Raw genomic sequence first — 23,220 nt, 5'->3', positions numbered from 1 at the left:
ATTAAGCCATCGGGCCACATCAAGTTGTGACTGTCCTCCTCCCATTCTTCCTATGGCCCTCCACTGCGGAGAGTCTGGAATGCGTCTTCTCTGTACCATACGGCACCATCTGTGTCTACAGCGATTGCAGATGTGGAAGTACCCAGCAACCACTACCCCAACGCTAGCTGCACTGACTTCGTCGTGGGCGTGGTTGTCCATTGACTGGAATGCTAACTTCCGTGTAGAACACGGTTGTGCAGACATCTGTTGACAGTTTGCATGATTACATCGTGAATTGGACACAGGACGGGAAATCGCAGTTAGAAGCTTTAATTTTGTTCCCTAGTGCATTGCGGTAACTTTCTTGACCTTTAGGGACTCATCACAGTTCTGTTTCTGCCGTAGTGTTTCGTACTCGGCCGTGTGTGTTTGGAGCAATTTGTAAGTATTCTCCTTTTGTTGCAGGGATTTTTCTGGAGAAGAGAAGGGCAAGATGCTGATTGCAGCAGCTAAGGAGGGGTCAGTGAGCAAGGTGCGAACGTTGCTGGTAGTGGGGGCGGACGTGGAGGCGATGGACGAGAACCAGCAGAACTCACTGCACTGGGCAGCAGCCAAGGGACACGTGGAGGTGGCGAGGCGTCTACTGGAGGATGGAGCTAATGTCAACGCCAGGGACCGCTGGCAGAACACACCTCTGCATCAGGCTGCATGGAAAGGCCACGCACCCGTGGTGCGGCTGCTGGCAGCATCCTCTGCCGACCGCAACGCCAGGGATCACAGAGGGAACACGCCACTGCACGATGCGGCACGGCGTGGCCACCCAGACGCGGCGACTGCACTACTTGAGGCAGGGGCCGACAGAGAAGTCAGGAATGACAATGGGGACACGCCGCTGGACCTAGCCAAGCGGAACAACCACCAGCGCCTCGTAGACATCCTAGGATCAAGCTAAATATAGTGCAAACGACTCTGGAGTAAAATAAAAAAGGCCTTCTATGTGACCTTTGTTACTTATAAAATAAATAATACAGAAAATTTTATCCTGCAGCCTTGGTTTGCACCCATATTTACATAGTACATACAACGACTCAAGTACCATTACACCAAGAGTTCTTATAGACTACTATAAGTTCAAAGAGGGACTCTCCTTTTGCTGAAAATTCAAAACAAACTGAATAATTCTCGATTACTAACGAACACGTTTTCTACAATATTTTTTTAATGAAAAATACTTTTTAGGTGCATGTTTGGTGCTATGTGGAACTTTTATAAAACTTTTATGTATTTCCTTGTATCCAGATTGCTGACACATAAGCTCTGTATTTAAAATACATCTTCATTTCAGATCTTTTACTGAATTTACTTCTGTACCTATTGAGCTAACAGTCCAGCAATTTGTGTCTGCAGTTAAAAAGTGGTATTATTACCAGTACTTACAACACATTTGTTCCGATTCCAGACTGAATTTTGTTGCATCCTGTCTAGTTGTTGAGTATGGGGTGCCTAGGAAATCTCCTTCTCGGATCGCTAGACAACAGTTCAAGCAAATCGTATTAAGGACTTTTATCATGAAATGAATCAATGACAATACTTAACTCTGACAATAACACAGAAGTGTTGCAAACAAAGGGCGACATGCAAGAAAGAAATCTCTTCAGTATACACAATTCCTAAGTCACTGGTCTTGATGTGACTAATCTCTGCTGTAGAAATGGCCGCGACAAGTTGTGAGTGGCGCTCATGTTCTCTCCGCAGTTGTCACGTTGTCGTCTTAGACGGAGGTCGGTCAGCGTGCTATTGGATGACGTCTTCTCCACAGTCCTGTCTGCCCTATCGTTCCCGACCGGCGTGCCGGCGCTCGACTTTACGCCATTAACATTCCTCCCCCCAAAACGACGGACCGTCGTCGTATAAGGAGCGCGACAACGGCAGCGAAGGCAGGAGCGTGGATGCAGCGATGGACTGGAAACTGTGGCTGCAGCGGACGTCAGGCTTCCAGTTGTAGCCCGCCATCTGGCCTGCGCTCAGGTGCAAACGTCCCCCGGAAAACGGACAGAAGGGCACGCATCCAACTCCTGAGACCCATAACCAGATGGAGAAGCCGCAAGCTGCTGCAGCTTTGGCGGGTCCAGCTCCATGGGTAGGACGAGAGGAGGAGGCGACGCCTCCGTCTCCACGGGGTCGTCTGGTGGTGTCGTGACGACACCCTTTGACAGCTGTTGTGGCCACACCGTCCTTGGGATCTGTGAATCTGGGCGAAGAGGTACACAAGTATCACTGTGCACATTACAGTGGCGAATTTTATCCTGATGCCAGAGCTGCAATCCGTGTGGGCCTGAAATGAGATACACGCAAGTACCAAGTCGAAGAACGATCTCGCCTCGCACCCACAGTCTGCGTCCATACTTCGATGCCGGATATCGAGGATGGTGGAGCAGTGTCCACCTGCGATGGTCCATCTTGTGGATGCGAACGATAGGAGGTGAGAAACCGTTGCTATAAGCGTATACCACAAGCAACCAAAAATATCCCACAAAATCTATGTGCACACGTTCCTAGGTGATTGCGACTTAGGCCAAGTAGAGAATTTTTATGGTGGAGCGGACCGAATTTCCCCAAATGCGTGACGCTGTTCTATTTGGCTATCCATACCCTCCCAAGTACAGTCTCGACACGCTGTTTCGCAATTATCCCCCAGTGTCATTCCACTTTGAACAAGAATTACCCCTCGCTTTATAGCGAGGCTATGCCGACGTGCAAAGTATTGGCGCGCTACGGAGTTCTTAATGCTATACTATGAGCGAGGCAAAATGTAGTTTAGCAGAATCTCCAAATCTGAATCAGCTTCCGTGGCCTGTGCAATGTTCCTGTTGTTCAGAGGCAAAGGTTGAAGCAAATCAGAATCCTGACCATCGATGTGACAACAAAATGCTGCAGAAGCGTCAAAGTCTGTATCAGGGTCAATCGTAAGATGTGAAAGTACGTCCGCATTACCATGTTGATCTGTCATAAGATTTACAGTCTCGTACTGATATTGAGACAACAACAAAGCCCATCATTGCATTTGTTGGCCAGTAGGTACAATGACTGCAAAGGCTTGTGATACGTTACTAAGAAGAATTTCATGCCATACAAATAGTGGTGGAATTTGGTGACACCATGCACAATAGCCAGTGCCCCTCTCCCTATTTGTGAAAAATTACACTGAGCCTTGGAAAACACTTTCGATGCGAATGCGAATGCAACAGGCCTGTCTTTATCACCAAATCTATGTGAAAGAACTGCACCGAGTCCATAAGAGGAAGCGTCAACTGGCAATACAGTTGATTTGTCAGGATCAAAGTCAACAGAACAGAACAATGCATCTTAAAGTTCTCGAAAAGCTACTTGGCACTTATCTGTTCAAACAAAGGGGACATTCTTGCGACGCAAGCGGTCGAATAGAGCTCCAATTTCTGCAGCATTTCGTGTTAACCGAGAATAATAGTTCATTTTCCCTAAAACTGACTGCAATTCTGTGACATTGCGAGGAACTGGCAGGTCTCGTATCACTAACAAATGCTACTGAATAGGATGTAAACCTTGACTGTTTATGACATGACCAACATACTGTAACTCATGTTTAAAAAAGAATCACACTTATCCAGTCTACACTTTAGTCCTGCATCAGGTAACACACAAAGCACGCAAATTTGCAGTGCGTTCTTCAGGTGTACGACCTGCTACAACAATATCGTCTAAATAGTTTGAACAGTTTGGCACTTGAGCAGTCAGCTGTTCCTAATAACATTGGAAAACATCATGTGTGGAAGCACTGCCATTAGGCAAACGCAAATATTTTGAAACGTCCCCTTTGAAAAATTATACATGACTGTGCTTAAACGGACACACAATATTTTTTTAGCGCAACGCAATCTGACTTTCAATAATCCCTACAAAACAATGGCCCTGACTAACATTAACCTATACCTTTCACAAATCACTTACCTCACAAAAATCTTGTCATTTGTCTTGTTGTTAATTAATTAAACTGGCAAAAAGGCAGTATGGCACTCACAGCTAGAGGTGTGGTATTTTGCGTTTCATTAGTGGCTTGAGCCGTGAGTAACTGCTGTACTGTACTCAGTAGAATTGCGATTTGCTGACTGAAACATCTGTGTCAGCTGCGTTTCATATTTCGCTAGCAGCTGTGCCGCTGGACCAAGGGGTGGGAGAAGTGGGTTGTTCGATTTAGAAGAGAGAACTGCAATAAACAGACAAGATAGGCATTAAAAATAAGTACAGAAGCAAAGAAAATCTGCGCAACGCCCACCTGGAAACTCTGATTAGCGAAAACAATATGAGAGATACTATTAACCCTGCGGTGCGTGAATTTCACTGCAGTGGACAACTTATAATGGTCAATTTTCTGGGATTTTCAATCAATCATGCGGCTGCAAATGCATGCAGCGCACAACACCAGTAGGGACTGCCGACTGCAGTGAACTGGATGCATTAGCAGCATCAGGACTGATTGAAAATGCCGAAGAAGCGACCATTAACAGCTGTCCACTGTAGAGGACACTATGCACCACAGGGTTAAAGCAAGTAAACACACCATTGCAAAGAAAAGCCAACGCAGAGTTAAGGCGCCAGTAAAATAGAAAACGAAATCCGTGGCCGTCAGGGACTGAGTTCTTCTTAATACTCATCGCCAATGTTGTATCATGCCTAGATGCCCAATATATTGTGCCTAGGGTACCTGCTTCTCGGATCGCTGGACAGCAGTTCAAGCAAATAGTATTAAAGTGTTTTATTACAAAATGAACGAATGGCAACACTTAACTTTGACAAGAACACAGAAGTATTGCAAGAATAGGGCGACACACAAACAAAAAATCTCTTCAGTATATACAATTCCTAAGTCGCTGGTCTTGAAGTGCCTAATCTTGATGCGGTGGCCGCGACCAGTCAGGACCTACCCTTATGTTCTCTTCGCCCAGATGCCGCTGCTGTCGCGTTGTCGTCTTAGAGAGGTGTCAGTCAGCGCACTATTTGCAGACGTCTTCTTCACAGCCCTCTCTGCTCTCACGTTCCCGACTGGCGAGCCGACACTTGACTTTACACTGGAACTAATTGACTCATGTATGTGCATAACAGATAGCTCAGTGATTAATCTGTATAACTGCAGTGTGCCATCTTTAGCAATAATTAAACGGAGTTATGTGCTAATCATTTGAAAAGTGTAGCAGTTTATTTTAATGAAGAAAGAACTGTAGAATGACATATAGGCACGTATCATGTAACATTGATCTCCACTATCACATTACAGAAAGTTACAGAAATTTTTCCCTTTTTCCCACATTTTCCTTCTGCCCATCTTCAGTGCATTCTCCTCTGTCAGGCATTACGTCTACAACGCTTCTGCAGGGGTCGCCCTGCTACCAGCTGCACAGCAGCCCTGGCCAGACAGCCGCCCCTGCCGGAAGCATCTTCATTGCCTCAGGCATCAGTCTGCCCAACTACTGCTTGTGGGAAGTGTACAACTGAATTAGGAAATGGTATAGGGAATTCTGTCAGAAAATTTAACACGACAGGTAGTACGTGAAAGCCACTCCACTCAAAAGGTAAAACCTGAAACCACTCATAATATTTAAAAAATGGGTACAAACATAGAGAGGTATTTGTTTACCTTCAGCCATAACAGACAGTAGAAGATTACAGTCAACAGACTCTGTTCTCGAACAGAGGACTGCCAGTGACTGCTAGGTAATATCTAACAAGCTTCGATACAATGGCAATGTAATATAATACTCTTTGAGACTATCGGAAACCATGTTATATTCAATAAAATATGAACAACAGATCAATTTGATTTAGAGTAAGGAAAGATGAAGGAGTGCCCAGATGCACTAATACAGTCATGAATGAATGACGGCGTATGCGGAAAATAAAATGAGTGTTTTCTTGATATTATCCTGTCAATTTTGCGACATCAAAGTACAACCGTCAAAAGAACTGAAGTTGCACTTCAGACAGAAGGCAGACTGCCAACTATGAACACAAAACAGCAACACATAGTCCATGATGCTGGACACACACATCAACCAGAAGGGTGCAATTACATTTGTAATTAAAGTAATTGAAATAAAGTTCTCTACTGTGGTCCATAAATCAAGTACATAATTCAAAGGAATTTATTGTTTCATTAATTAATTGAAAGGTCAATACATTTATTAATCACAGTTATAGACTTGCCCTGCTAAAGCAGAATATTTATTCTCATTTTTGGTGTAAAGTATGGTGCCGAATGCAGCTCCAAGCAAAATCAGCTGCAGACAATGAGTGCCTCATACTTCAGTATCTAGATCGTGTATAACTTATGTCTTTCATATAATCACCTGTCCCACGTTCAACAGTGAATAAGGAGATTTCAGAGATTTCATTGCAAACATATTTCAGAGTTATCTGCAGATAATTCAGGTTTTGTATATATTATGTGCTGTTGGAATGTCACTAGGACTGCTAATACAGATTTATTTTGGTTTAACGTACTAATCGCCTGAGTATCTCCAAACATCTGGCCTCATCCATGCTAATCTGTACAACCCTTGAAAACATTGATCATACAAATTCCAACTAACAGTTTCCTCGCAAGTACAGTTATGCAAGATGGAGGTGATTACATAATCCAAGATGGCGGCGATGACGTCATCCAAGATGGCGGATTTTGGCGGGAAGTTTGAATTTTGGCGTGAAAGTGCCAAGCCCTCCTCCCCCAGAAAAATGGCGGGAAGTTGAAATTCCAACATGGAGTAGTCGCCTTCCGTCCTACGGTCACCTTGCGATAAAATAGCGCAATTGGGCTAGAGTCTAAGCAGAGTGTAAGACCGGAAATCGTGTGACCGAAAGTGCTATCATCTCCGATTTGTAGGGTATAAAAGCATGCATGACATCCGCATCTAATCAGTCTTCTGTGGTAGTTGAAAGTGTCAACATGGATTCCTCCAAAGTGCTTAACATGCCTCAACTATTAGGGAGGAGGACGACACCAACTGACGAACGCTTTGGTTTATGGTTACTTCTGGGGAACCTTGACAATCTGGTTTCTGACATTGGTAACATAAATTACACCGAAAATGGTACGCTCCTTAGCAAGAAGAATTTAAATGTGCTTACTCCTATTACCGAACCCTTTTGCGATAATATTGTGGTAGTTAAAATCTGAGGACTCTCAGGAGCAGTTAGAGAAGGGACGATTTGTAATGTTAAAATAGAAGATGTGTGGCTCATTTAACTATTATCTATGTAGTAAATTCTCCAAGTTCGTCACTGCAAGACATGGTGTCAAGGCGAAGCTACCATTTCTCCTACATGGAAGCGACAGTGTGATAGCTAGAGGAATTTTTGACAAAATCGGCAAGGAAGCAGTGGAGACGATTTCAAACTAATATAAAAATCTTGGGGCTATGCCAATATAAAGTGGAATTAGCGGACGTTAAATTGGATGTTCTAATGGAGGAGTTGCCCAGAATATTGTAGCAGCTACTTGTGGACGATTATTACCTTTTGGATTTAGACATAACGCTAGACTTTGCTGTAATTTTTAATGAAATGGAGATGTGCGAGTACCTAATATCAACCCACGATTTCTGCATGGAAGGAGACCATCAGGGAAGCAGCAATGTGATTGTGGACAACGATATAACAGCTGGAAGAGACTGTTCAACGTGGATGAGGTCCAATTGTAGGGTAAAAGCATATAACAAATTTATATGTCAAATCACAAGTCCAGGAGTAAACAAAGTTAGAAGTTATAGATGTTATAAAGTGTCCAGACACGCGCCAACAGGAAACTTTCACGTCTTCTTTGGCTAAGGAGTATGGCATTACCAAGCTGGAGGCCACAATATACAACTATAGAATGGATCGTGTGTTCGACCCAGTGCTAAGTTGTTTAAGTGTATTGGACACCAACAAGCAGTATTTACGATGTGCCCCACTTTACTCTCTGCCAATTGCATCCATGTGGTGTCAGCCAACTAAGAATTTACAGAACAGTTGCTGTGTGGTGTTTAACAACGTTCTGAAATTTGTCTACTGGGCTAATAAGAACACCCGAAAATAAATGGGTGTGCAAGTAAGTCTGCCGAACACTCAAGACCGAGAAAAGCTTATAAATTATGCTCATGTCTGCATACAGTTTTAATTATCTACCTATAAACTACGTGGAGATTCTTAACTCTGACTCCAACAAAGACAATATAAGTACTACTCAGAAGTGCTATGTCAGAGCAGGAGAAACTTATTTTTGTCAGTCTAGAACCCTGTTCTCCACAATAAAGATATTGCTGAATTGGGACTGGTTCCTACAGATAATGTCATACCTCACGTCTTAAGAAAAAGGACCAATGTATCAAACAGACTTAAACCATTCCTCATTAAATAAATTATTCCATTAAGTGCAGTTAATGAATTAAGAGCACGGAAACGAAAACTGGATATGGAAGAACTCGAAGTAAAGAAAAGGAGACTGGAGTGTATGGAGAAGACAACTGTTATAAAACAAGAATATAAGCTGCAATTGGAAAAGGAAGAAGCTATTGCCGATGTGGAGGCCAGGTTTAAGTATGCATTTAAACATTCTGTATGGAAAAATCTGACTACGAAAGGGGAATACAAAATATTGGCATTTACAGTAAACAGCCATAGAAACTGGTCACATGTTGGAGTACTGGCCAAAATCGAGAACGTTTACTATATTAAGTGATACACGAAGAACGTGTTTATTAATCTCTATTCCCATTTGGATCGGCTTAAAAGGGATGGTTATATTCTGTCTAAGTGTGGCGTGCTTGATGTTGTCCACCTAGCAACAGAACAGCCATTTGCCAAGTTTAAAACTGATGGAATAACTACATTTAATGGCCACTCGTTTGCAAAAATAGTAAACCTAAAGTTCTATACAGAAATCCCGCACGAATGTGGAGCAGAAGAGTTGCCGACATACACACAGGAGGACGTGGAACGCTTTAACAGCAGCGTCATGGAGGATATACGAGGAAAAATTAAAATCCCCAAATGCTCTCGCCTAGAAGAACTGCAGGAAGGAACAGGGCTAATAGTTAAAGCCATAAAACAAGTATTTTACTGGAAGAAAAGGATATGTATTAGAATTCGAGAATATATCTTCTCTGTATTTGTCAAATTAGTGGTTGGAGAAAGAATGATTGTGGTGTGTATTTAAGCTATAAGTTAAAAATTAAATTGGACATTATTAAAGCTACACCTAACAAAAATAAAGAAAGAGATGTTTTCTGTGTGTAAATGTATATGCAAAAGTTAAATAAAAATTTTCTAAGAGGATATTTACGTGTCTTACTCGCTAACCTACCAAAAATCATAAGACATTTCCTACATACATCGATCTATGTCCCTGTATTTCGGAAGTGGAAGTGAGCGGTTGGGTGACCTTGAAAAGTAGTTGAAAGTGTAGCGAACCCTATTTCTTACCTATATGAATATTTCGGCTGTTTGTGCATGCGCATGAGCATGTGCTGATTATAATATGCATCCTGGCTCCATCCCTCTGCATTGCAGAAATCTGCTGATCAGAATTATTGTACTTATACCTCCTACACTTCTCCATTATCATACTCTTTCATACGTGATGTAGTGAAGTGTGGTGGCAGGCCTCCCTCAAATGTCTGCAGCTATTGAAAGCGGCTCTATCATTCACATTCATCTCGATGATCGAACAAATGACGATGGTTTGACAATGACGGCTCAGCAAAGACGGAACGTGCACCACCAATTACAGTCATCTCAGTGGAGAAAAAAAAAATTGTCGCCATCTTGGATAACGGTACTCGCGTCATCAGCTGACGTCAAGACAGCGTCCTCTGTGTACCAAGCCATGTGGTGGATACACCGGGTGCAGCCACCTTGAATAACGGTACTTGCATCATGATCTGACATCACAGTGGCGCTCTGGTGGCGACGATATGAACTTAGGCAGTTGGAGTCCAGACCTGGTGGCGAACACACATGCTTGAAATTGGTTACATAATAAAGACAAGTCCCTTTTCCCCGCTATTTACTTATCGTGTTGTAACTTGAACTTCCCACCATTTTCCTGCGGGAGGGTGTTGTGACACATTCATGTAAAATTCAATCTTCCCACCTAAATCCGCCTTCTTGGATGATGCCATTACCATCATCTAGGATTACGTCATCGCCCCCATCTTGGATAACGGTACTTTGTCCCAGTACCACTGTTGTTCCAATACTCACCAGTGTTGATGTAGAAATGTTGTGCTTCCCAGCAGAGCAATGTATGGTAAATGGTAGACTGGTGTAAGGTTGTTAGACACATACGACCTAGATTTGCTAGCTAATTTAAGCAAAAACCTTGAAAAATAGCTATGTCTAAGCTTTAAATATCGTAACAAGTACTGTCACCAAGTTATTACTGAACAATAGGCACTCATTTCTAAATCCGCTGCTGGGACTCCCCGCTCCGCCGATCTCTCGTCTGCTGCTGCTCTTTCTCGCTGTATTTTAATTTCATCTGCTTGTAAACTATTAAGGCTATAGTGATGACAAATATGAAACAAATTGTTCAGAAACATTTTGTAAATATCCTTAATAGTGTTTTTACACTTTTGGAGGTTTCTTAAACTTTCTTTGTAAATCTCATCGCACACGAAAAAAAAGCTTTAGGTTATCGTTTGATAGTTATGTTTTTGGTATTTTTGCCATTTGCTTGAAAGTAATCCATATCATCCTTTTTAGCTTTCCATATGGTAAAAAGGCAAAGAGACAGAAAACGTCGATTTTAAAGCAAATTTAAATATGTCAGTTCAAGGTATGAATCTCCCAGATTTTTTTTCGATAAGGCTTCTCAAAGATGGCCGTTACTAAAGTCGTGCTTCTTCAATGGAAACAGACTCTTATATATCACGTGCTGACACTTGGAATAGAAAGCGTAGATATTTAGGAACACAAAGCTGGTACTGACATTTAGTCTGACATTTGCATGTTAAAATATCGGCAACTAGTCTAACATCTCTGAAAATTTTTCTTATGTTTCTGGAACACCAACAGCTGTTCATCTTTCCTCCTGTCCTGATACACTGCTCTAGGTTGTTCCCTTATACTGCAGTGTGGCGAGCATGTTACACAATATCCCGTTCTGCACAACAAATCCTCTCAGACACAATAAGCTCAATCTTGCTACCAAAGTATGAGGCACATTTCCTCACTCTCCTCAACTTTTCGAAAGTAATGTCCACAGCTCGTGGTCTAGTGGCTAGCATTGCTGCCTCTGGATCATGGGGTACTGGGTTCGATTCTCAGCCCAGTTCAGTTATCGTCGTCGTCGTCGTCGTCATTCGTGACAGTGGCTAGATTGGACAGCGAAAAAAAATTGTACTGTGTAAAAATTGGGATTTTGTATGGGCGCTGATGACCATGCACTTGAGCGCCCCAAAACCAAACATCATCATCAACACCAAAAGTAATTTTGGCAGCACTGTCAGCGAAAATCAGTCCAGGCAAACTACACGCTCTGGCAGGTCCAGCTGTCAGGCCATTACAGTGCTGGACTGGGTGGGCAGCAGCCCGCTGCTCTCCCCTCACCAGACGGCCTCTGGCCGTGGACCACTCCCTGATGCTGCTGTGGGCTTCAGTTCCAGCTCCAGTCTGATGCTGTCCTCCACACTACTCTATCCTCTGTAGGTCCCTCCATTTCTGCATGGCTCTGAAACCTACGTCGATTCGAGCCTGTTTCCTGTAGCCAAGCCCTGGTCTCCCACTGCAGTGTCCATCACATCCCCCAGACCACCACAACTTTCCTCCATTACCAAATTGATGGTTCTTGATCGTGATCCAATTTAGTACTTCTAGTTACCCAGTCTAGACATTATAATAGTACTAGAGTAATTGTTTATATGTCTGGAACAGTTTTAAGGATTACTAACACAGTCATTTTGTCGGGTATTCTACATCTATAGACTTTATTTTTCCTAAATGGATTCTTTACTGGTCCCATATTCTATGACTCTTCATAAATATTTCTTAGGTAGAGGTATGAAAGAAATTACCCAGTAGGACAATTCTGAAAAGTATCCCAAACAATAGCTTTCGGACATGTCCATAACTATTGTTTTTTATCGCCCTAATTTGATTATTGTGTTCTGCAGATCCATTGTCGATGAGCAACGAAGCTTTGTTGCTCAAGTGGCGCAGTCTGTGTTTGTGACATTTCAGTTGTTTCGTAATGGCGGTTCAAAGAGACAGTTTGTCTGATGAACAAATTTTAAGATATTTGATCTCAATGTCAGATGGGGAATACGAAGGGGAAGATCCTCATTATATTAGTGAGGCTGGTGAATTACGAGATGACGGTGTAAGCGCTGTTGATGAGGAATATAACCCTCCCATCAATGAAATCAGTGACTCTTGAGAGAAGCCGAGAAGTTGCAAACCAGTTTTGCTTTACCTACAGCAGGTACCTTTATATAGCCGTTGTACTATAATTTCATATATTATCGCAACTGGTATTTCAGCAAAGTTATAAATGTGTTCTATTTTTCCGTATTACAATTTGAAGTTTATTGTTTTTATAGTGACCGAATTATTCTATTATATACTGTATATTTAGGTACATCAAATAACACTGTGCGCTTACCTCCAGCTAACAGCACTAGACGCGTCCGTGGCAGAGTGAAAATAAAAATTCAGATGGAAGGAAATCCTTTACATTGGGATTAGTGAGACAGCTAAGGACGCAACAACATGGACTGTTACACATACGAAAGCTGTTCCTGGAAGACGTCCACAGTAGAACAACTTGAAGGTAGCACCGGGACCTACAGGGTATGTGAAGAAGATTGTCAGGAAGAGTGTATATTGTAGTGCATGGAGACTGCTAATTGATGACAGGGTGCTACAAAATATAAAGAATTGTGCAGATAATAGAGCACACCAAGAGCTACATGATGATGTTTGGACCATTAGCATCGATTCAATAGAAGCCACAATATCACGTATTTACGAGGTGTATATATATAAAAAAGCTTCCTGTTGAAGCTGTTATGGTCGAATACATAGGGGGCCAACATTTTCTCGGAACACAAAGAGCAGAAATAAGTTCACAGAAATATTTCGGTTTATGCGATTTGACGAAAAGAGCACACGTCACATAGACTAAAGACAGATCGTTTTGCACCTGCTGCCCCTGTGTGGAATCCTTTCATTGCCAATTACTTGCTGTGTTACATTCCACGTGAAAATAGCACTGTGGATGAGCAACTGTTTCTGTACAAGTCTAGACGCTCTTTCATTGAATGCATGACTAATAAATGAAACAAATTTGGAATAAAGTTTTCTCTAGCAGTTGATATGAATTGTAAGTATCTGGTGAATGAGTTTCCTTACCTAGGCAGAGATGGGCAGCGTCCCACAGGTATTCCCCTTGCAGAGCGTGTTGTAACGTGTCTTACGCAGCTTCTTGTTTCTGCGGGAAGAAACATAACCTGCGACAATTTTTTCACAACGAAATGCCTTGCAGAAATTTAGAAACGTAAGAGTTCAAGCATTATAGCCACAGTGAAGAAATCTAAATACCTCGATCAGCAAAATCTGCTGTGGCACCTTTGCACACAACTATTCTTTGTAAGTCAGGTGATATGACTCTAACATGCTATCAGTGGAAAAAGAACAAAAATGTGCTTATTGGGAGTTCAATGCATGACACAGTAACTATCGATGAACGACATCTTAAAAAGCTACCAGAGTCAGTGGCCTATTGCAGTAGCATTAAGTATGGCGTTGACGTAATCGATCAGATGGCTCGGCTTTACACTGTGAAGTATGGATGCTGCAGATGGCCCATGCGCGTTTTTTCCTATGCCTTGGACTTAGCAGCTATAAATGCTTGGGTTCTACATCTACATTTATACTCCGCAAGCCACCCAACGGTGTGTGGCGGAGGGCACTTTACGTGCCACTGTCATTACCTCTCTTTTCTGTTCCAGTCGCGTATAGTTCGCGGGAAGAACGACTGTCCGAAAGCCTCCGTGCGCACTCGAATCTCTCTAATTTTACATTCGTGATATCCTCGGGAGGTTTAAGTAGGGGGAAGCAATATATTCGATACCTCATCCAGAAACGCACCCTCTCGAAACCTGTCGAGCAAGCTACACCGCGATGCAGAGCGCCTCTCTTGCAGAGTCTGCCACTTGAGTTTGCTAAACATCTCCGTAACGCTATCACGGTTACCAAATAACCCTGTGACGAAACGCGCCTCTCTTCTTTGGATCTTCTCTATCTCCTCCGTCAACCCAATCTGGTACGGATCCCACACTGATGAGCAATACTCAAGTATAGGTCGAACGAGTGTTTTGTAAGCCACCTCCTTTGTTGATGGACTACATTTTCTAAGAACTCTCCCAATAAATCTCAACCTAGTACCCGCCTTACCAACAATTAATTTTATATCATCATTCCACTTCAAATCGTTCCACATGCATACTCCCAGATATTTTACAGAAGTAACTGCTACCAGTGTTTGTTCTGCTATCATGTAATCATATAATACATTACATTTGTCTATGTTAAGGGTCAGTTGCCACTCCCTGCGCTGGCCGAAGTGGCCGTGCGGTTAAAGGCGCTGCAGTCTGGAACCGCAAGACCGCTACGGCCGCAGGTTCGAATCCTGTCTCGGGCGTGGATGTTTGTGATGTCCTTAGGTTAGTTAGGTTTAACTAGTTCTAAGTTCTAGGGGACTAATGACCTCAGCAGTTGAGTCCCATAGTGCTCAGAGCCATTTGAACCATTTTTGAACCACTCCCTGCACCAAGTGCCTATCCGCTGCAGATCTTCCTGCATTTCGCTACAATTTTCTAATGCTGCAACTTCTCTGTATACTACAGCATCATCCGCGAAAAGCCGCATGGAACTTCGGACACTATCTACTAGGTCATATATATATATATATATATATATATATATATATATATATATATATATATATATATATATATATATATATATATATAGTGAAAAGCAATGGTCCCGTAACACTCCCCTGTGGCACGCCAGAGGTTACTTTAGCGTCTGCAGACGTCTCTCCATTGATAACAACATGCTGTGTTCTGTATGCTAAAAACTCTTCAATCGAGCCACACACCGGGTCTGATATTCCGTAGGCTCTTACTTTGTTTATCAGGCGACAGTGCGGAACTGTATCGAACGCCTTTCGGAAGTCAAGGAAAATAGCATCTACCTGGGAGCCTGTATCTAATATTTTCTGGGTCTCATGAACAAACAAAGCGAGTTGGGTGTCACACGATCGCTATTTCCGGAATCCATGTTGATTCCTACAGAGTAGATTCTGGGTTCCCAGAAATGACATGATACTGGAGCAAAAAACATGTTCTAAAATTCTACAACAGATCGACGTCCAGGATATAGGTCTATTGTTTTGCGCATCTGCTCGACGACCGTTCTTGAAGACTGGGACTACCTGTGCTCTTTTCCAATCATTTGGAACGTTCCGTTCCTCTAGAGACTTGCGGTACACGGCAAGTTCTTTCGCGTACTCTGTGTAGAATCGAACTGGTATCCCGTCAGGTCCAGTGGACTTTCCTCTGTTGAGTGATTCCAGTTGCTTTTCTATTCCTTGGACACTTATTTCGATGTCAGCCATTTTTTCGTTTGTGCGAGGATTTAGAGAAGGAACTGCAGTTTCCTCTGTGAAACGGCTTTGGAAAAAGGTGTTTAGTATTTCAGCTTTACGCGTGTCATCCTCTGTTTCAATGCAATCGTCATCCTAGAGTGTCTGGATATGCTGTTTCGAGCCACTTACTGATTTAACATAAGACCAGAACTTCCTAGGATTTTCTGTCAAGTCTGTACACAGAATTTTACTTTCGAATTCACTGAACGCTTCACGCATAGCCCTCCTTACGCCAACTTTGACATCGTTTAGCTTCTGTTTGTCTGAGAGGTTTTGACTGCGTTTAAACTTGGAGTGAAGCTCTCTTTGCTTTCGCAGTATTTTCCTAACTTTGTTGTTGTACCACGGTGGGTTTTTCCCTCACAGTTTTACTCGGCACGTACCTGTCTAAAACGCATCTTACAATTGCCTTAAACTTTTTCCATAAACACTCAACATTGTCAGTGCCTGAACAGAAATTTTCGTTTTGACCTGTTAGGTAGTCTGAATTCTGCCTTGTATTACTCTTGCTAAACAGATAAACCTTCCTCCCTTTTTTTATATTCCTATTAACTTCCATATTCAGGGATGCTGCAACGTCCTTATGATCACTGATTCCCTGTTCTGCACTTACAGAGTCGAAAAGTTCGGGTCTGTTTGTTATCAGTAGATCAAAGATGTTATCTCCACGAGTCGGTTCTCTGTTCGATTGCTCTAGGTAATTTTCGGATAGTGCACTCAGAATAATGTCACTCGATGCTCTGTCCCTACCAGCCATTCTAAACATCTGAGTGTCCCAGTCTATATCTGGTAAATTTAAATCTCCACCTAAGACCATAATATGCTGAGAAAATTTATGTGAAATGTATTCCAAATTATCTCTCAGTTGTTCTGCCACTAATGCTGCTGAGTCAGGTGGTCGGTAAAAGGAGCCAACTATTAACCTAGCTCGGTTGTTGAGTGTAACCCCCACCCATGATAATTTAGAGGAACTATCCACTTCTACTTCACTACAGGATAAATTACTACTAACAGCGACAAACACGCCACCACCAGTTACATGCAATCTATCCTTTCTAAACACCGTCTGTGCCTTGGTAAAAATTTTGGCTGAATTTATCTCTGGCTTCAGCCAGCTTTCTGTGCCTATAACGATTTCAGCTTCGGAGCTTACTATCAGCGCTTGAAGTTCAGGTACATTACCAAAGCAGCTTCGACAGTTTACAATTACAATACCGATTGCTGCTTGGTCCCCGCACGTCCTGACTTTGCCCACATCCTTTGAAGCTTTTGCCCTTTCTGTACTTGCCCGAGGTCATCTAACCTAAAAAACCGCCCAGTCCACCCAACACAACCCCTGCTACCCGTATAGCCGCTTGCTGCATGTAGTGGACTCCTGACCTATCCAGCGGAACCCGAAAGCCCACCACCCTATGGCGCAAGTCGAGGAATCTGCAGCCCACACGGTCGCAGAACCGTCTCAGCCTCTGATTCAGACCCTCCACTCGGCTCTGTACCGAAGGTCTGCAGTCAGTCCTGTCGATGATGCTGCAGATGGTGAGCTCTGCTTTCATCCTGCTAGCGAGACTGGTAGTCTTCACCAAATCAGATAGCCGCCGAAAGCCAGAGAGGATTTCCTCTGATCCATAGCGACACACATCATTGATGCCGACATGAGCGACCATCTGCAGATGGGTGCACCCTGTACCCTTCATGACATCCAGAAGGACCCTTTCCACATCTGGAATGATTCCCCCCGGTATGCACACGGAGTGCACATTGGGTTTCTTCCCCTCTTGCTGCCATACCCCTAACGGGCCCCATTACACGCCTGACGTTGGAGCTCCCAACTACCAGTAAGTCCACCCTCTGTGACTGCCCAGATTTTGCAGACTGAGAGGCAACCTCTGGAACAGGACAAGCAGCCATCTCCAGTCGAAGATCAGTATGAGGCGGAGACAGAGCCTGAAACCGGTTCATCAGACAAACTGGAGAGGCCTTCCGTTCCGGCCTCCGGAATATCTTTCGCCCCCCACCACACCTCGAGACGACCTACCACTCTACCACAGGTGAGGGATCAGCCTCAATGTGGGCAGTATCCCGGGCAGCCACAGTCATTGTCTGAACGGGGGATGCGTGGGACGAGCTGGTCGTCCCTGACAAACCCCCATCTGGACCCCCACAGTGATGCCCATTGGCAACAGCCTCAAGCTGTGTGACCGAAGCCAACACTGCCTGAAGCTGCGAGCGAGGGTTGTCAACTCAGCCTGCATCCTACACAGCAGTTGCAGTCCCTATCCATGCTAAAAACCGTTGAGCAAAGAACGTCTGAATTAATCTACAGAGAGCACAAACAAATCGGCACAAAATTTTAACGATTATTAAAATACAAGAGTGCCTATTAAATGCAGTAATGCTGTTACTTGTGCACTGCTGACACACTGCTTGGCGGCGGAAGGAGACTACGCGATTTTGCACTATTCAGGTACTAAAACGCGATGCTACAACTCTCAAATACTATAATACGCCCGAAATTTATGAATTAAACAATGCAAGTACCAAAAACACGCAAAGAAATAAAGAATTAAACTATGTAACAAATGAGTGAGCTAGGAGTATACGACTTGCTGCTGCAGCTGCTTATCCGACGGCGGTAGGGAGCACACTGACTGTGACCAACCGACACTGGCCGTTCAAAACAAAAACAGAAGACAGACGACTACGCGAATTTACAGTATTCAGGTACCAAAGGGCGATGCTACAACTCTTAAATACTATGATACGCCCTAAATTTATTAATTAAACAATGCAAGTACCAAAAACACGCAAAGAAATAAAGAATTAAACTATGTAACAAATGAGTGAGCTAGGAGTATACGACTTTCTGCTGCAGCTGCTTATCCGACGGCGGCAGGGAGCACACTGGTGGCGACATACCGACACTGGCCGTTCAAAACAAAAACAGAAGCCAGACGACTACGCGAATTTACAGTATTCAGGTACTAATGCGCGATGCTACAACTCTCAAATACTGTAATACGCCCTAAATTTATGAATTAGACAATGCAAGTACCAAAAACATGCAAAGAAATTAAGAATTAAACTATGTAACAAATGAGTGAGGTAGGAGTATAAGACTTTCTGCTGGCAGCTGCTTATTCAACGGCGGCACGGATCACACTGGCTGTGATCATCCGACACTGAACTGTAAAGAAGTAACAGGAGAAAAATTAAGCAGATGCTAGTTTGTATACAAATTTGCAGTTGTGTTGGCTTCAGCATATAAGTCCACAAAGGTACAAAATACTCTTCCTCATAGAGTATCACAACATCACAACTTTCGGAGGACTGGTCAAATTGGAGGGTGTAGAGGCAACAATAGAAGCGAGCATTTATGTATAATGTGTAACAAGTATGTTTGTGGCACGTTGCGGTGGCCAAGCGGTTCTAGGCACTTCAGTCCGGTATCGCGCGACTGCTATGGTCGCAGGTTCGAATCCTGCCTTGGGCATGGATGTGTGTGACGTCCTTATGTTAGTTAGGTTTAAGTAGTTCTAAGTTCTAGGGGACTGCTGATCTCAGCTGTTATGTTCCATAGTGCTCAGAGCCAAGTATGTTTGTGGACCATCTTTGGGCAATGCTGAATACACCTGTGTGAGGTGTCACGACGCAGCAGTTGGTTTTGAATGAGTAAAAGCATGATTATAAATGTTTTCTCCTCAATATATTGTGCTTTTCAGATATTTCTGTTAAAACACATGGTTTTCTTTTCAACAAAAAGTTATCCATTCCACATTTTGTTAGATAATATTTTGATCAATTTTTAGGTTAAAAATGTTCATTGTACCATTTGATTCTACAGAAAAATGTAAAATTGCATCGTGGTAAACTATGTAAGTTGTCTGAAATAAATTGTCTTCTTTTTGTGTAAAGGTTTATTACATTTACTGGTTGCGACGGAGCTCAGTATCGTCTCACATTGATTGGTTGGTGGCTGTAGTATCTGTCATTCAACTAATTTATTAATAAATGAAACATCATGACTGAACTTTCTAGAGGCTCTATTAGTTTACACCACGAGCTGCCAGACATCATCAGGTCACATAAATATTTATATGACAGGATTCAAGATAAGCGTCAGTTATCAAGTGAGATGAACAATAATCATTAATTTCGGGTTAGCTCACTGTGTAGTATGACGACCATTTATTAATCTCTTGTTGTAACCAGTGAGACAGTTGTGAACTGCACATTGTCCAAACGGTGTAACTCATGCTTCTAATTCAACTACACGGCCTTATACCATGACCTACAAGATTCGCATTTTAGATAAAAGTATTCATACAATACTCGTTTGTAGTTGTGGTCCCGGACAACTGAGCAGAGTCAGTGATAACCATTGGCAGCGAGTGCTTAATACTGTGCCTCCAGTTCAGTAACTATACTCGGGAATGCATAAAGCATTTCACATTATTTATAATATTCGGTATGGCACCAGAAATCTTAAGAAGTCTTAAATTCAATGTACCTGCTGCCACTCAGCGTCAGAAAGAATTTGGCTGAAGGCTATAAAAATATGTCTTTGCCATTATTAAGATACGTGTGACACTACAATCTATAACTGGAGTGGATATATGCTTTTAACATTTACGATATTCTACTAGTGACAATCGCGGCGCTCAAGGTTGGATTTCACTTATTCCCTGGATTTACTGGAAATGTGCTCCCCATTTTGGCCAGTTTTACGGAAACATCAAAGGTCAAAAACCCCAAGCGAATTGGTACATCTCACCAAGTGTCATAACGAGATATTGCTGTGATAATGACTTCCCATCGGGTATTAGAATTTAAAGATGGACACTATCAATTGCATACTTTATTTCGTTGTTCTTGAGTTTTGAGATAACTACATCAGTTGTACTTTCATTAGAATGTAGGCAAAGCAGTAGACAATTCCTTCAGTTAACCAGTCATCTTCTCCTCTGGGGATGGAAATACTTGACTCTTCGTATCACTGTGTCATCGGCGATATTGTCGGTTGGGTAATGTTTGAGATCGTTTGTTGAACATTCAGATGAGCCATACTGCATTCTCAACTATGGGTGTATGCCATTTTGTGACAGCAACACTCTCAGAGATGGAAAACACAACTCTAAAAGATGTCATGCCTGACATGATGCTATATTGCATCAAAATTTGAAGATGGGTACAAGCAAAAACTCATGTTAGTGCCCATTGAAAAGGAATCGATTAATACATCGCAGTGGTGTTTCCTCTAACAATTTAACTTTGAAATGCTGTCTTCACAGGATTTACAATAAGAGCAGTTATTTACATGAATTGATAGTTTCAGAATACTGATCATAGAACTGTCCCATTTCAGGTATCATGCCGGCCGCTGTGGCCGAGCGGTTCTAGGCGCTTCACTCCGTAACTACGCTGCTGCTGCGGTCGCAGGTTCGAATCCTGCCTCGGGCCTGGATGTGTGTGATGTCCTTCGGTTAGTTAGGTTTAAGTAGTTCCAAGTTTAGGGGACTGATGACTTCACATATTAAGTCCCATAGTGCTTAGAGCCATTTGAACTATTTCAGGCATCATGTTGAGATTGACACACCAGTTACTTTCCTTCTGGACTATTTTTCGACCGTGACTGTCTGAAGAAATATGTAAAAGTTTTTTTTTTAATTACCGCTACCAGTCACAAAGATTGCCAACTTATTACTTATTTATTTAGCGACATGTTTCGAGGGTTAAACCTCAACTTCAGGCTAAATGGCACTACAAAAACAACTTTACAATAAGATCATACTGATATTACATAGTCTTTTCGTAAATGCTGTGGTCACCCTGTGGAAGAAGAGAAAACTTAGTAAGAGGCGATGTCACTTTGGAAGCTGGACTGGTGTTTGCACGAAAATGTTGTGTAACGGTCACTCACTTTCTTCTTCTCGCGTGGCAGTCTCATTGTGATATGTTGTGGTGTATCCATTTCCGTGAATCTTTTGGTCACTGTTCACAAATGTTCAGTAGTAAATAATAAAAAAACCTTTACCTACTTTCCTTCTGCTCGATATTCAGTTTTAGTTTAGTGCATTTACAGTACAGACAGAAGTGTCTTTGTAAGTGGTACAACATTAGAAGTGACTTAGAAAAGTTCTCAAATGAGCCACACTCACATTCCACTTCTGTTGCCACAACACAGTTCCATATGAGGTGATCCTCGAGGAGCAGCGTAGACACACACAGCATCAGCTTGTAAGCAGTCAGTGAGCACTTCACATTTTTATTCCCATGACGCTGCCCATAATACGTTCATCATATCAGTCCATTAGTCCACGATATGTGATTTCGGAACTGCACCATATGAGATCCCCTCCAGCAGTTCTACACAACGCATTGCTCCTTATCAGTTGCATACAGTAGCCAATTTCGACAACCCCCAAACCGCTTATGAACCCCATTAGTTAAGGATACTGTAAGTGCAATCATGTTCTCCCAAATTCCTTTAAAGATATGCCTAGTATTTCAGTAACATATGGCAACATCTTTGTACCACACACACTTGCCAGCCTCTTAGGCAAACGAGCGTAGTTGTTTGGTTGCTTGGCTTCTACAGAGTGCAATTTTTTTTTTTCTGCACTAACTCCTATGACATACCATACTTGTATTAAGGTCGTCGATTCAGACCCAACTCAGCTCGCCTAGCATGAAAAAGTTCTTTACATCAGTTTACAAATAACAGAATATAAGATAGGCAAAACTACTTAGCTAGACAAGATTCAGAGTGATTAGCACCTTGAAAATGCAGATAAATTCTCTCTCTCTCTCTCTCTCTCTCTCTCTCTCTCTCTATATATATATATATATATATATATATATATATATATATATATATATATATATACGAAATAAGCATCAAACGTAAAAACTGCAAAGAACTGAACTTGTGTAGCTTGAAGAGGGAAACGAGATCGCGCTATGGTTGGCCTGTTAGATGGCGCTGCCATAGGTCAAACGGGTATCAACTGCGTTTTTTAAATAGGAGCCCCCTTTTTTTAATTACATATTCGTGTAGTAAGTAAAGAAATATGAATGTTTTAGTTGGACCACTTTCCTGTGTTTGTGATAGATGGCGCTGTAATAGTCACAAACATGTGGCTCACAATTTTAGACGAACAGTTGGTAACAGGAAGGTTTTTTTAAATTAAAATACAGAACGTAGGTACGTTTGAACATTTTATTTCGGTTGTTCCAATGTGATACATGTACCTTTGTGAACTTATCATTTCGGAGAACGCATGATGTTACAGCGTGATTACCTGTAAATACCACATTAATGCAATAAATGCTCAAAATGATGTCCGTCAACGTCAATTCATTGGGCGATACGTGTAACGACATTCCTATCAACAGCGAGTAGTTCGCCTTCCGTAATGTTCGCACATGCATTGACAATGCGCTGACGCATGTTGCCAGGTGTTGTCGGTGAATCACGATAGCAAATATCCTTCAACTTTCCCCACAGAAAGATATCCGGG

General features: G+C 42.5%; 1 protein-coding gene across 2 annotated transcripts in view; it reads left to right on the top strand.

Moving 5' to 3' along the window:
• LOC126108676 (poly [ADP-ribose] polymerase tankyrase-1-like) overlaps positions 1 to 1,289 on the top strand; it is a 232,661-nt gene extending 231,372 nt beyond the window's left edge. Inside the window, exon 5 of one of the 2 annotated variants that reach the window (XM_049913986.1) lies at positions 448 to 1,289. In XM_049913986.1, coding sequence (XP_049769943.1) covers positions 448 to 934 — 487 coding nt within the window. In that variant the 3' untranslated portion in view covers positions 935 to 1,289. The remainder of the gene's footprint in view (positions 1 to 447) is intronic. The other variant, XM_049913985.1, reaches the window with a different exon arrangement.
• Positions 1,290 to 23,220: the final 21,931 nt, after the last annotated feature.

Source organism: Schistocerca cancellata, chromosome 11 (genome assembly GCF_023864275.1).
Source record: "Schistocerca cancellata isolate TAMUIC-IGC-003103 chromosome 11, iqSchCanc2.1, whole genome shotgun sequence".
In the NCBI taxonomy this organism is placed as follows: domain Eukaryota; kingdom Metazoa; phylum Arthropoda; class Insecta; order Orthoptera; family Acrididae; genus Schistocerca; species Schistocerca cancellata.
Note: the sequence above shows the minus strand (reverse complement) of the source record. Positions and strands in the feature narration are given on the sequence as shown.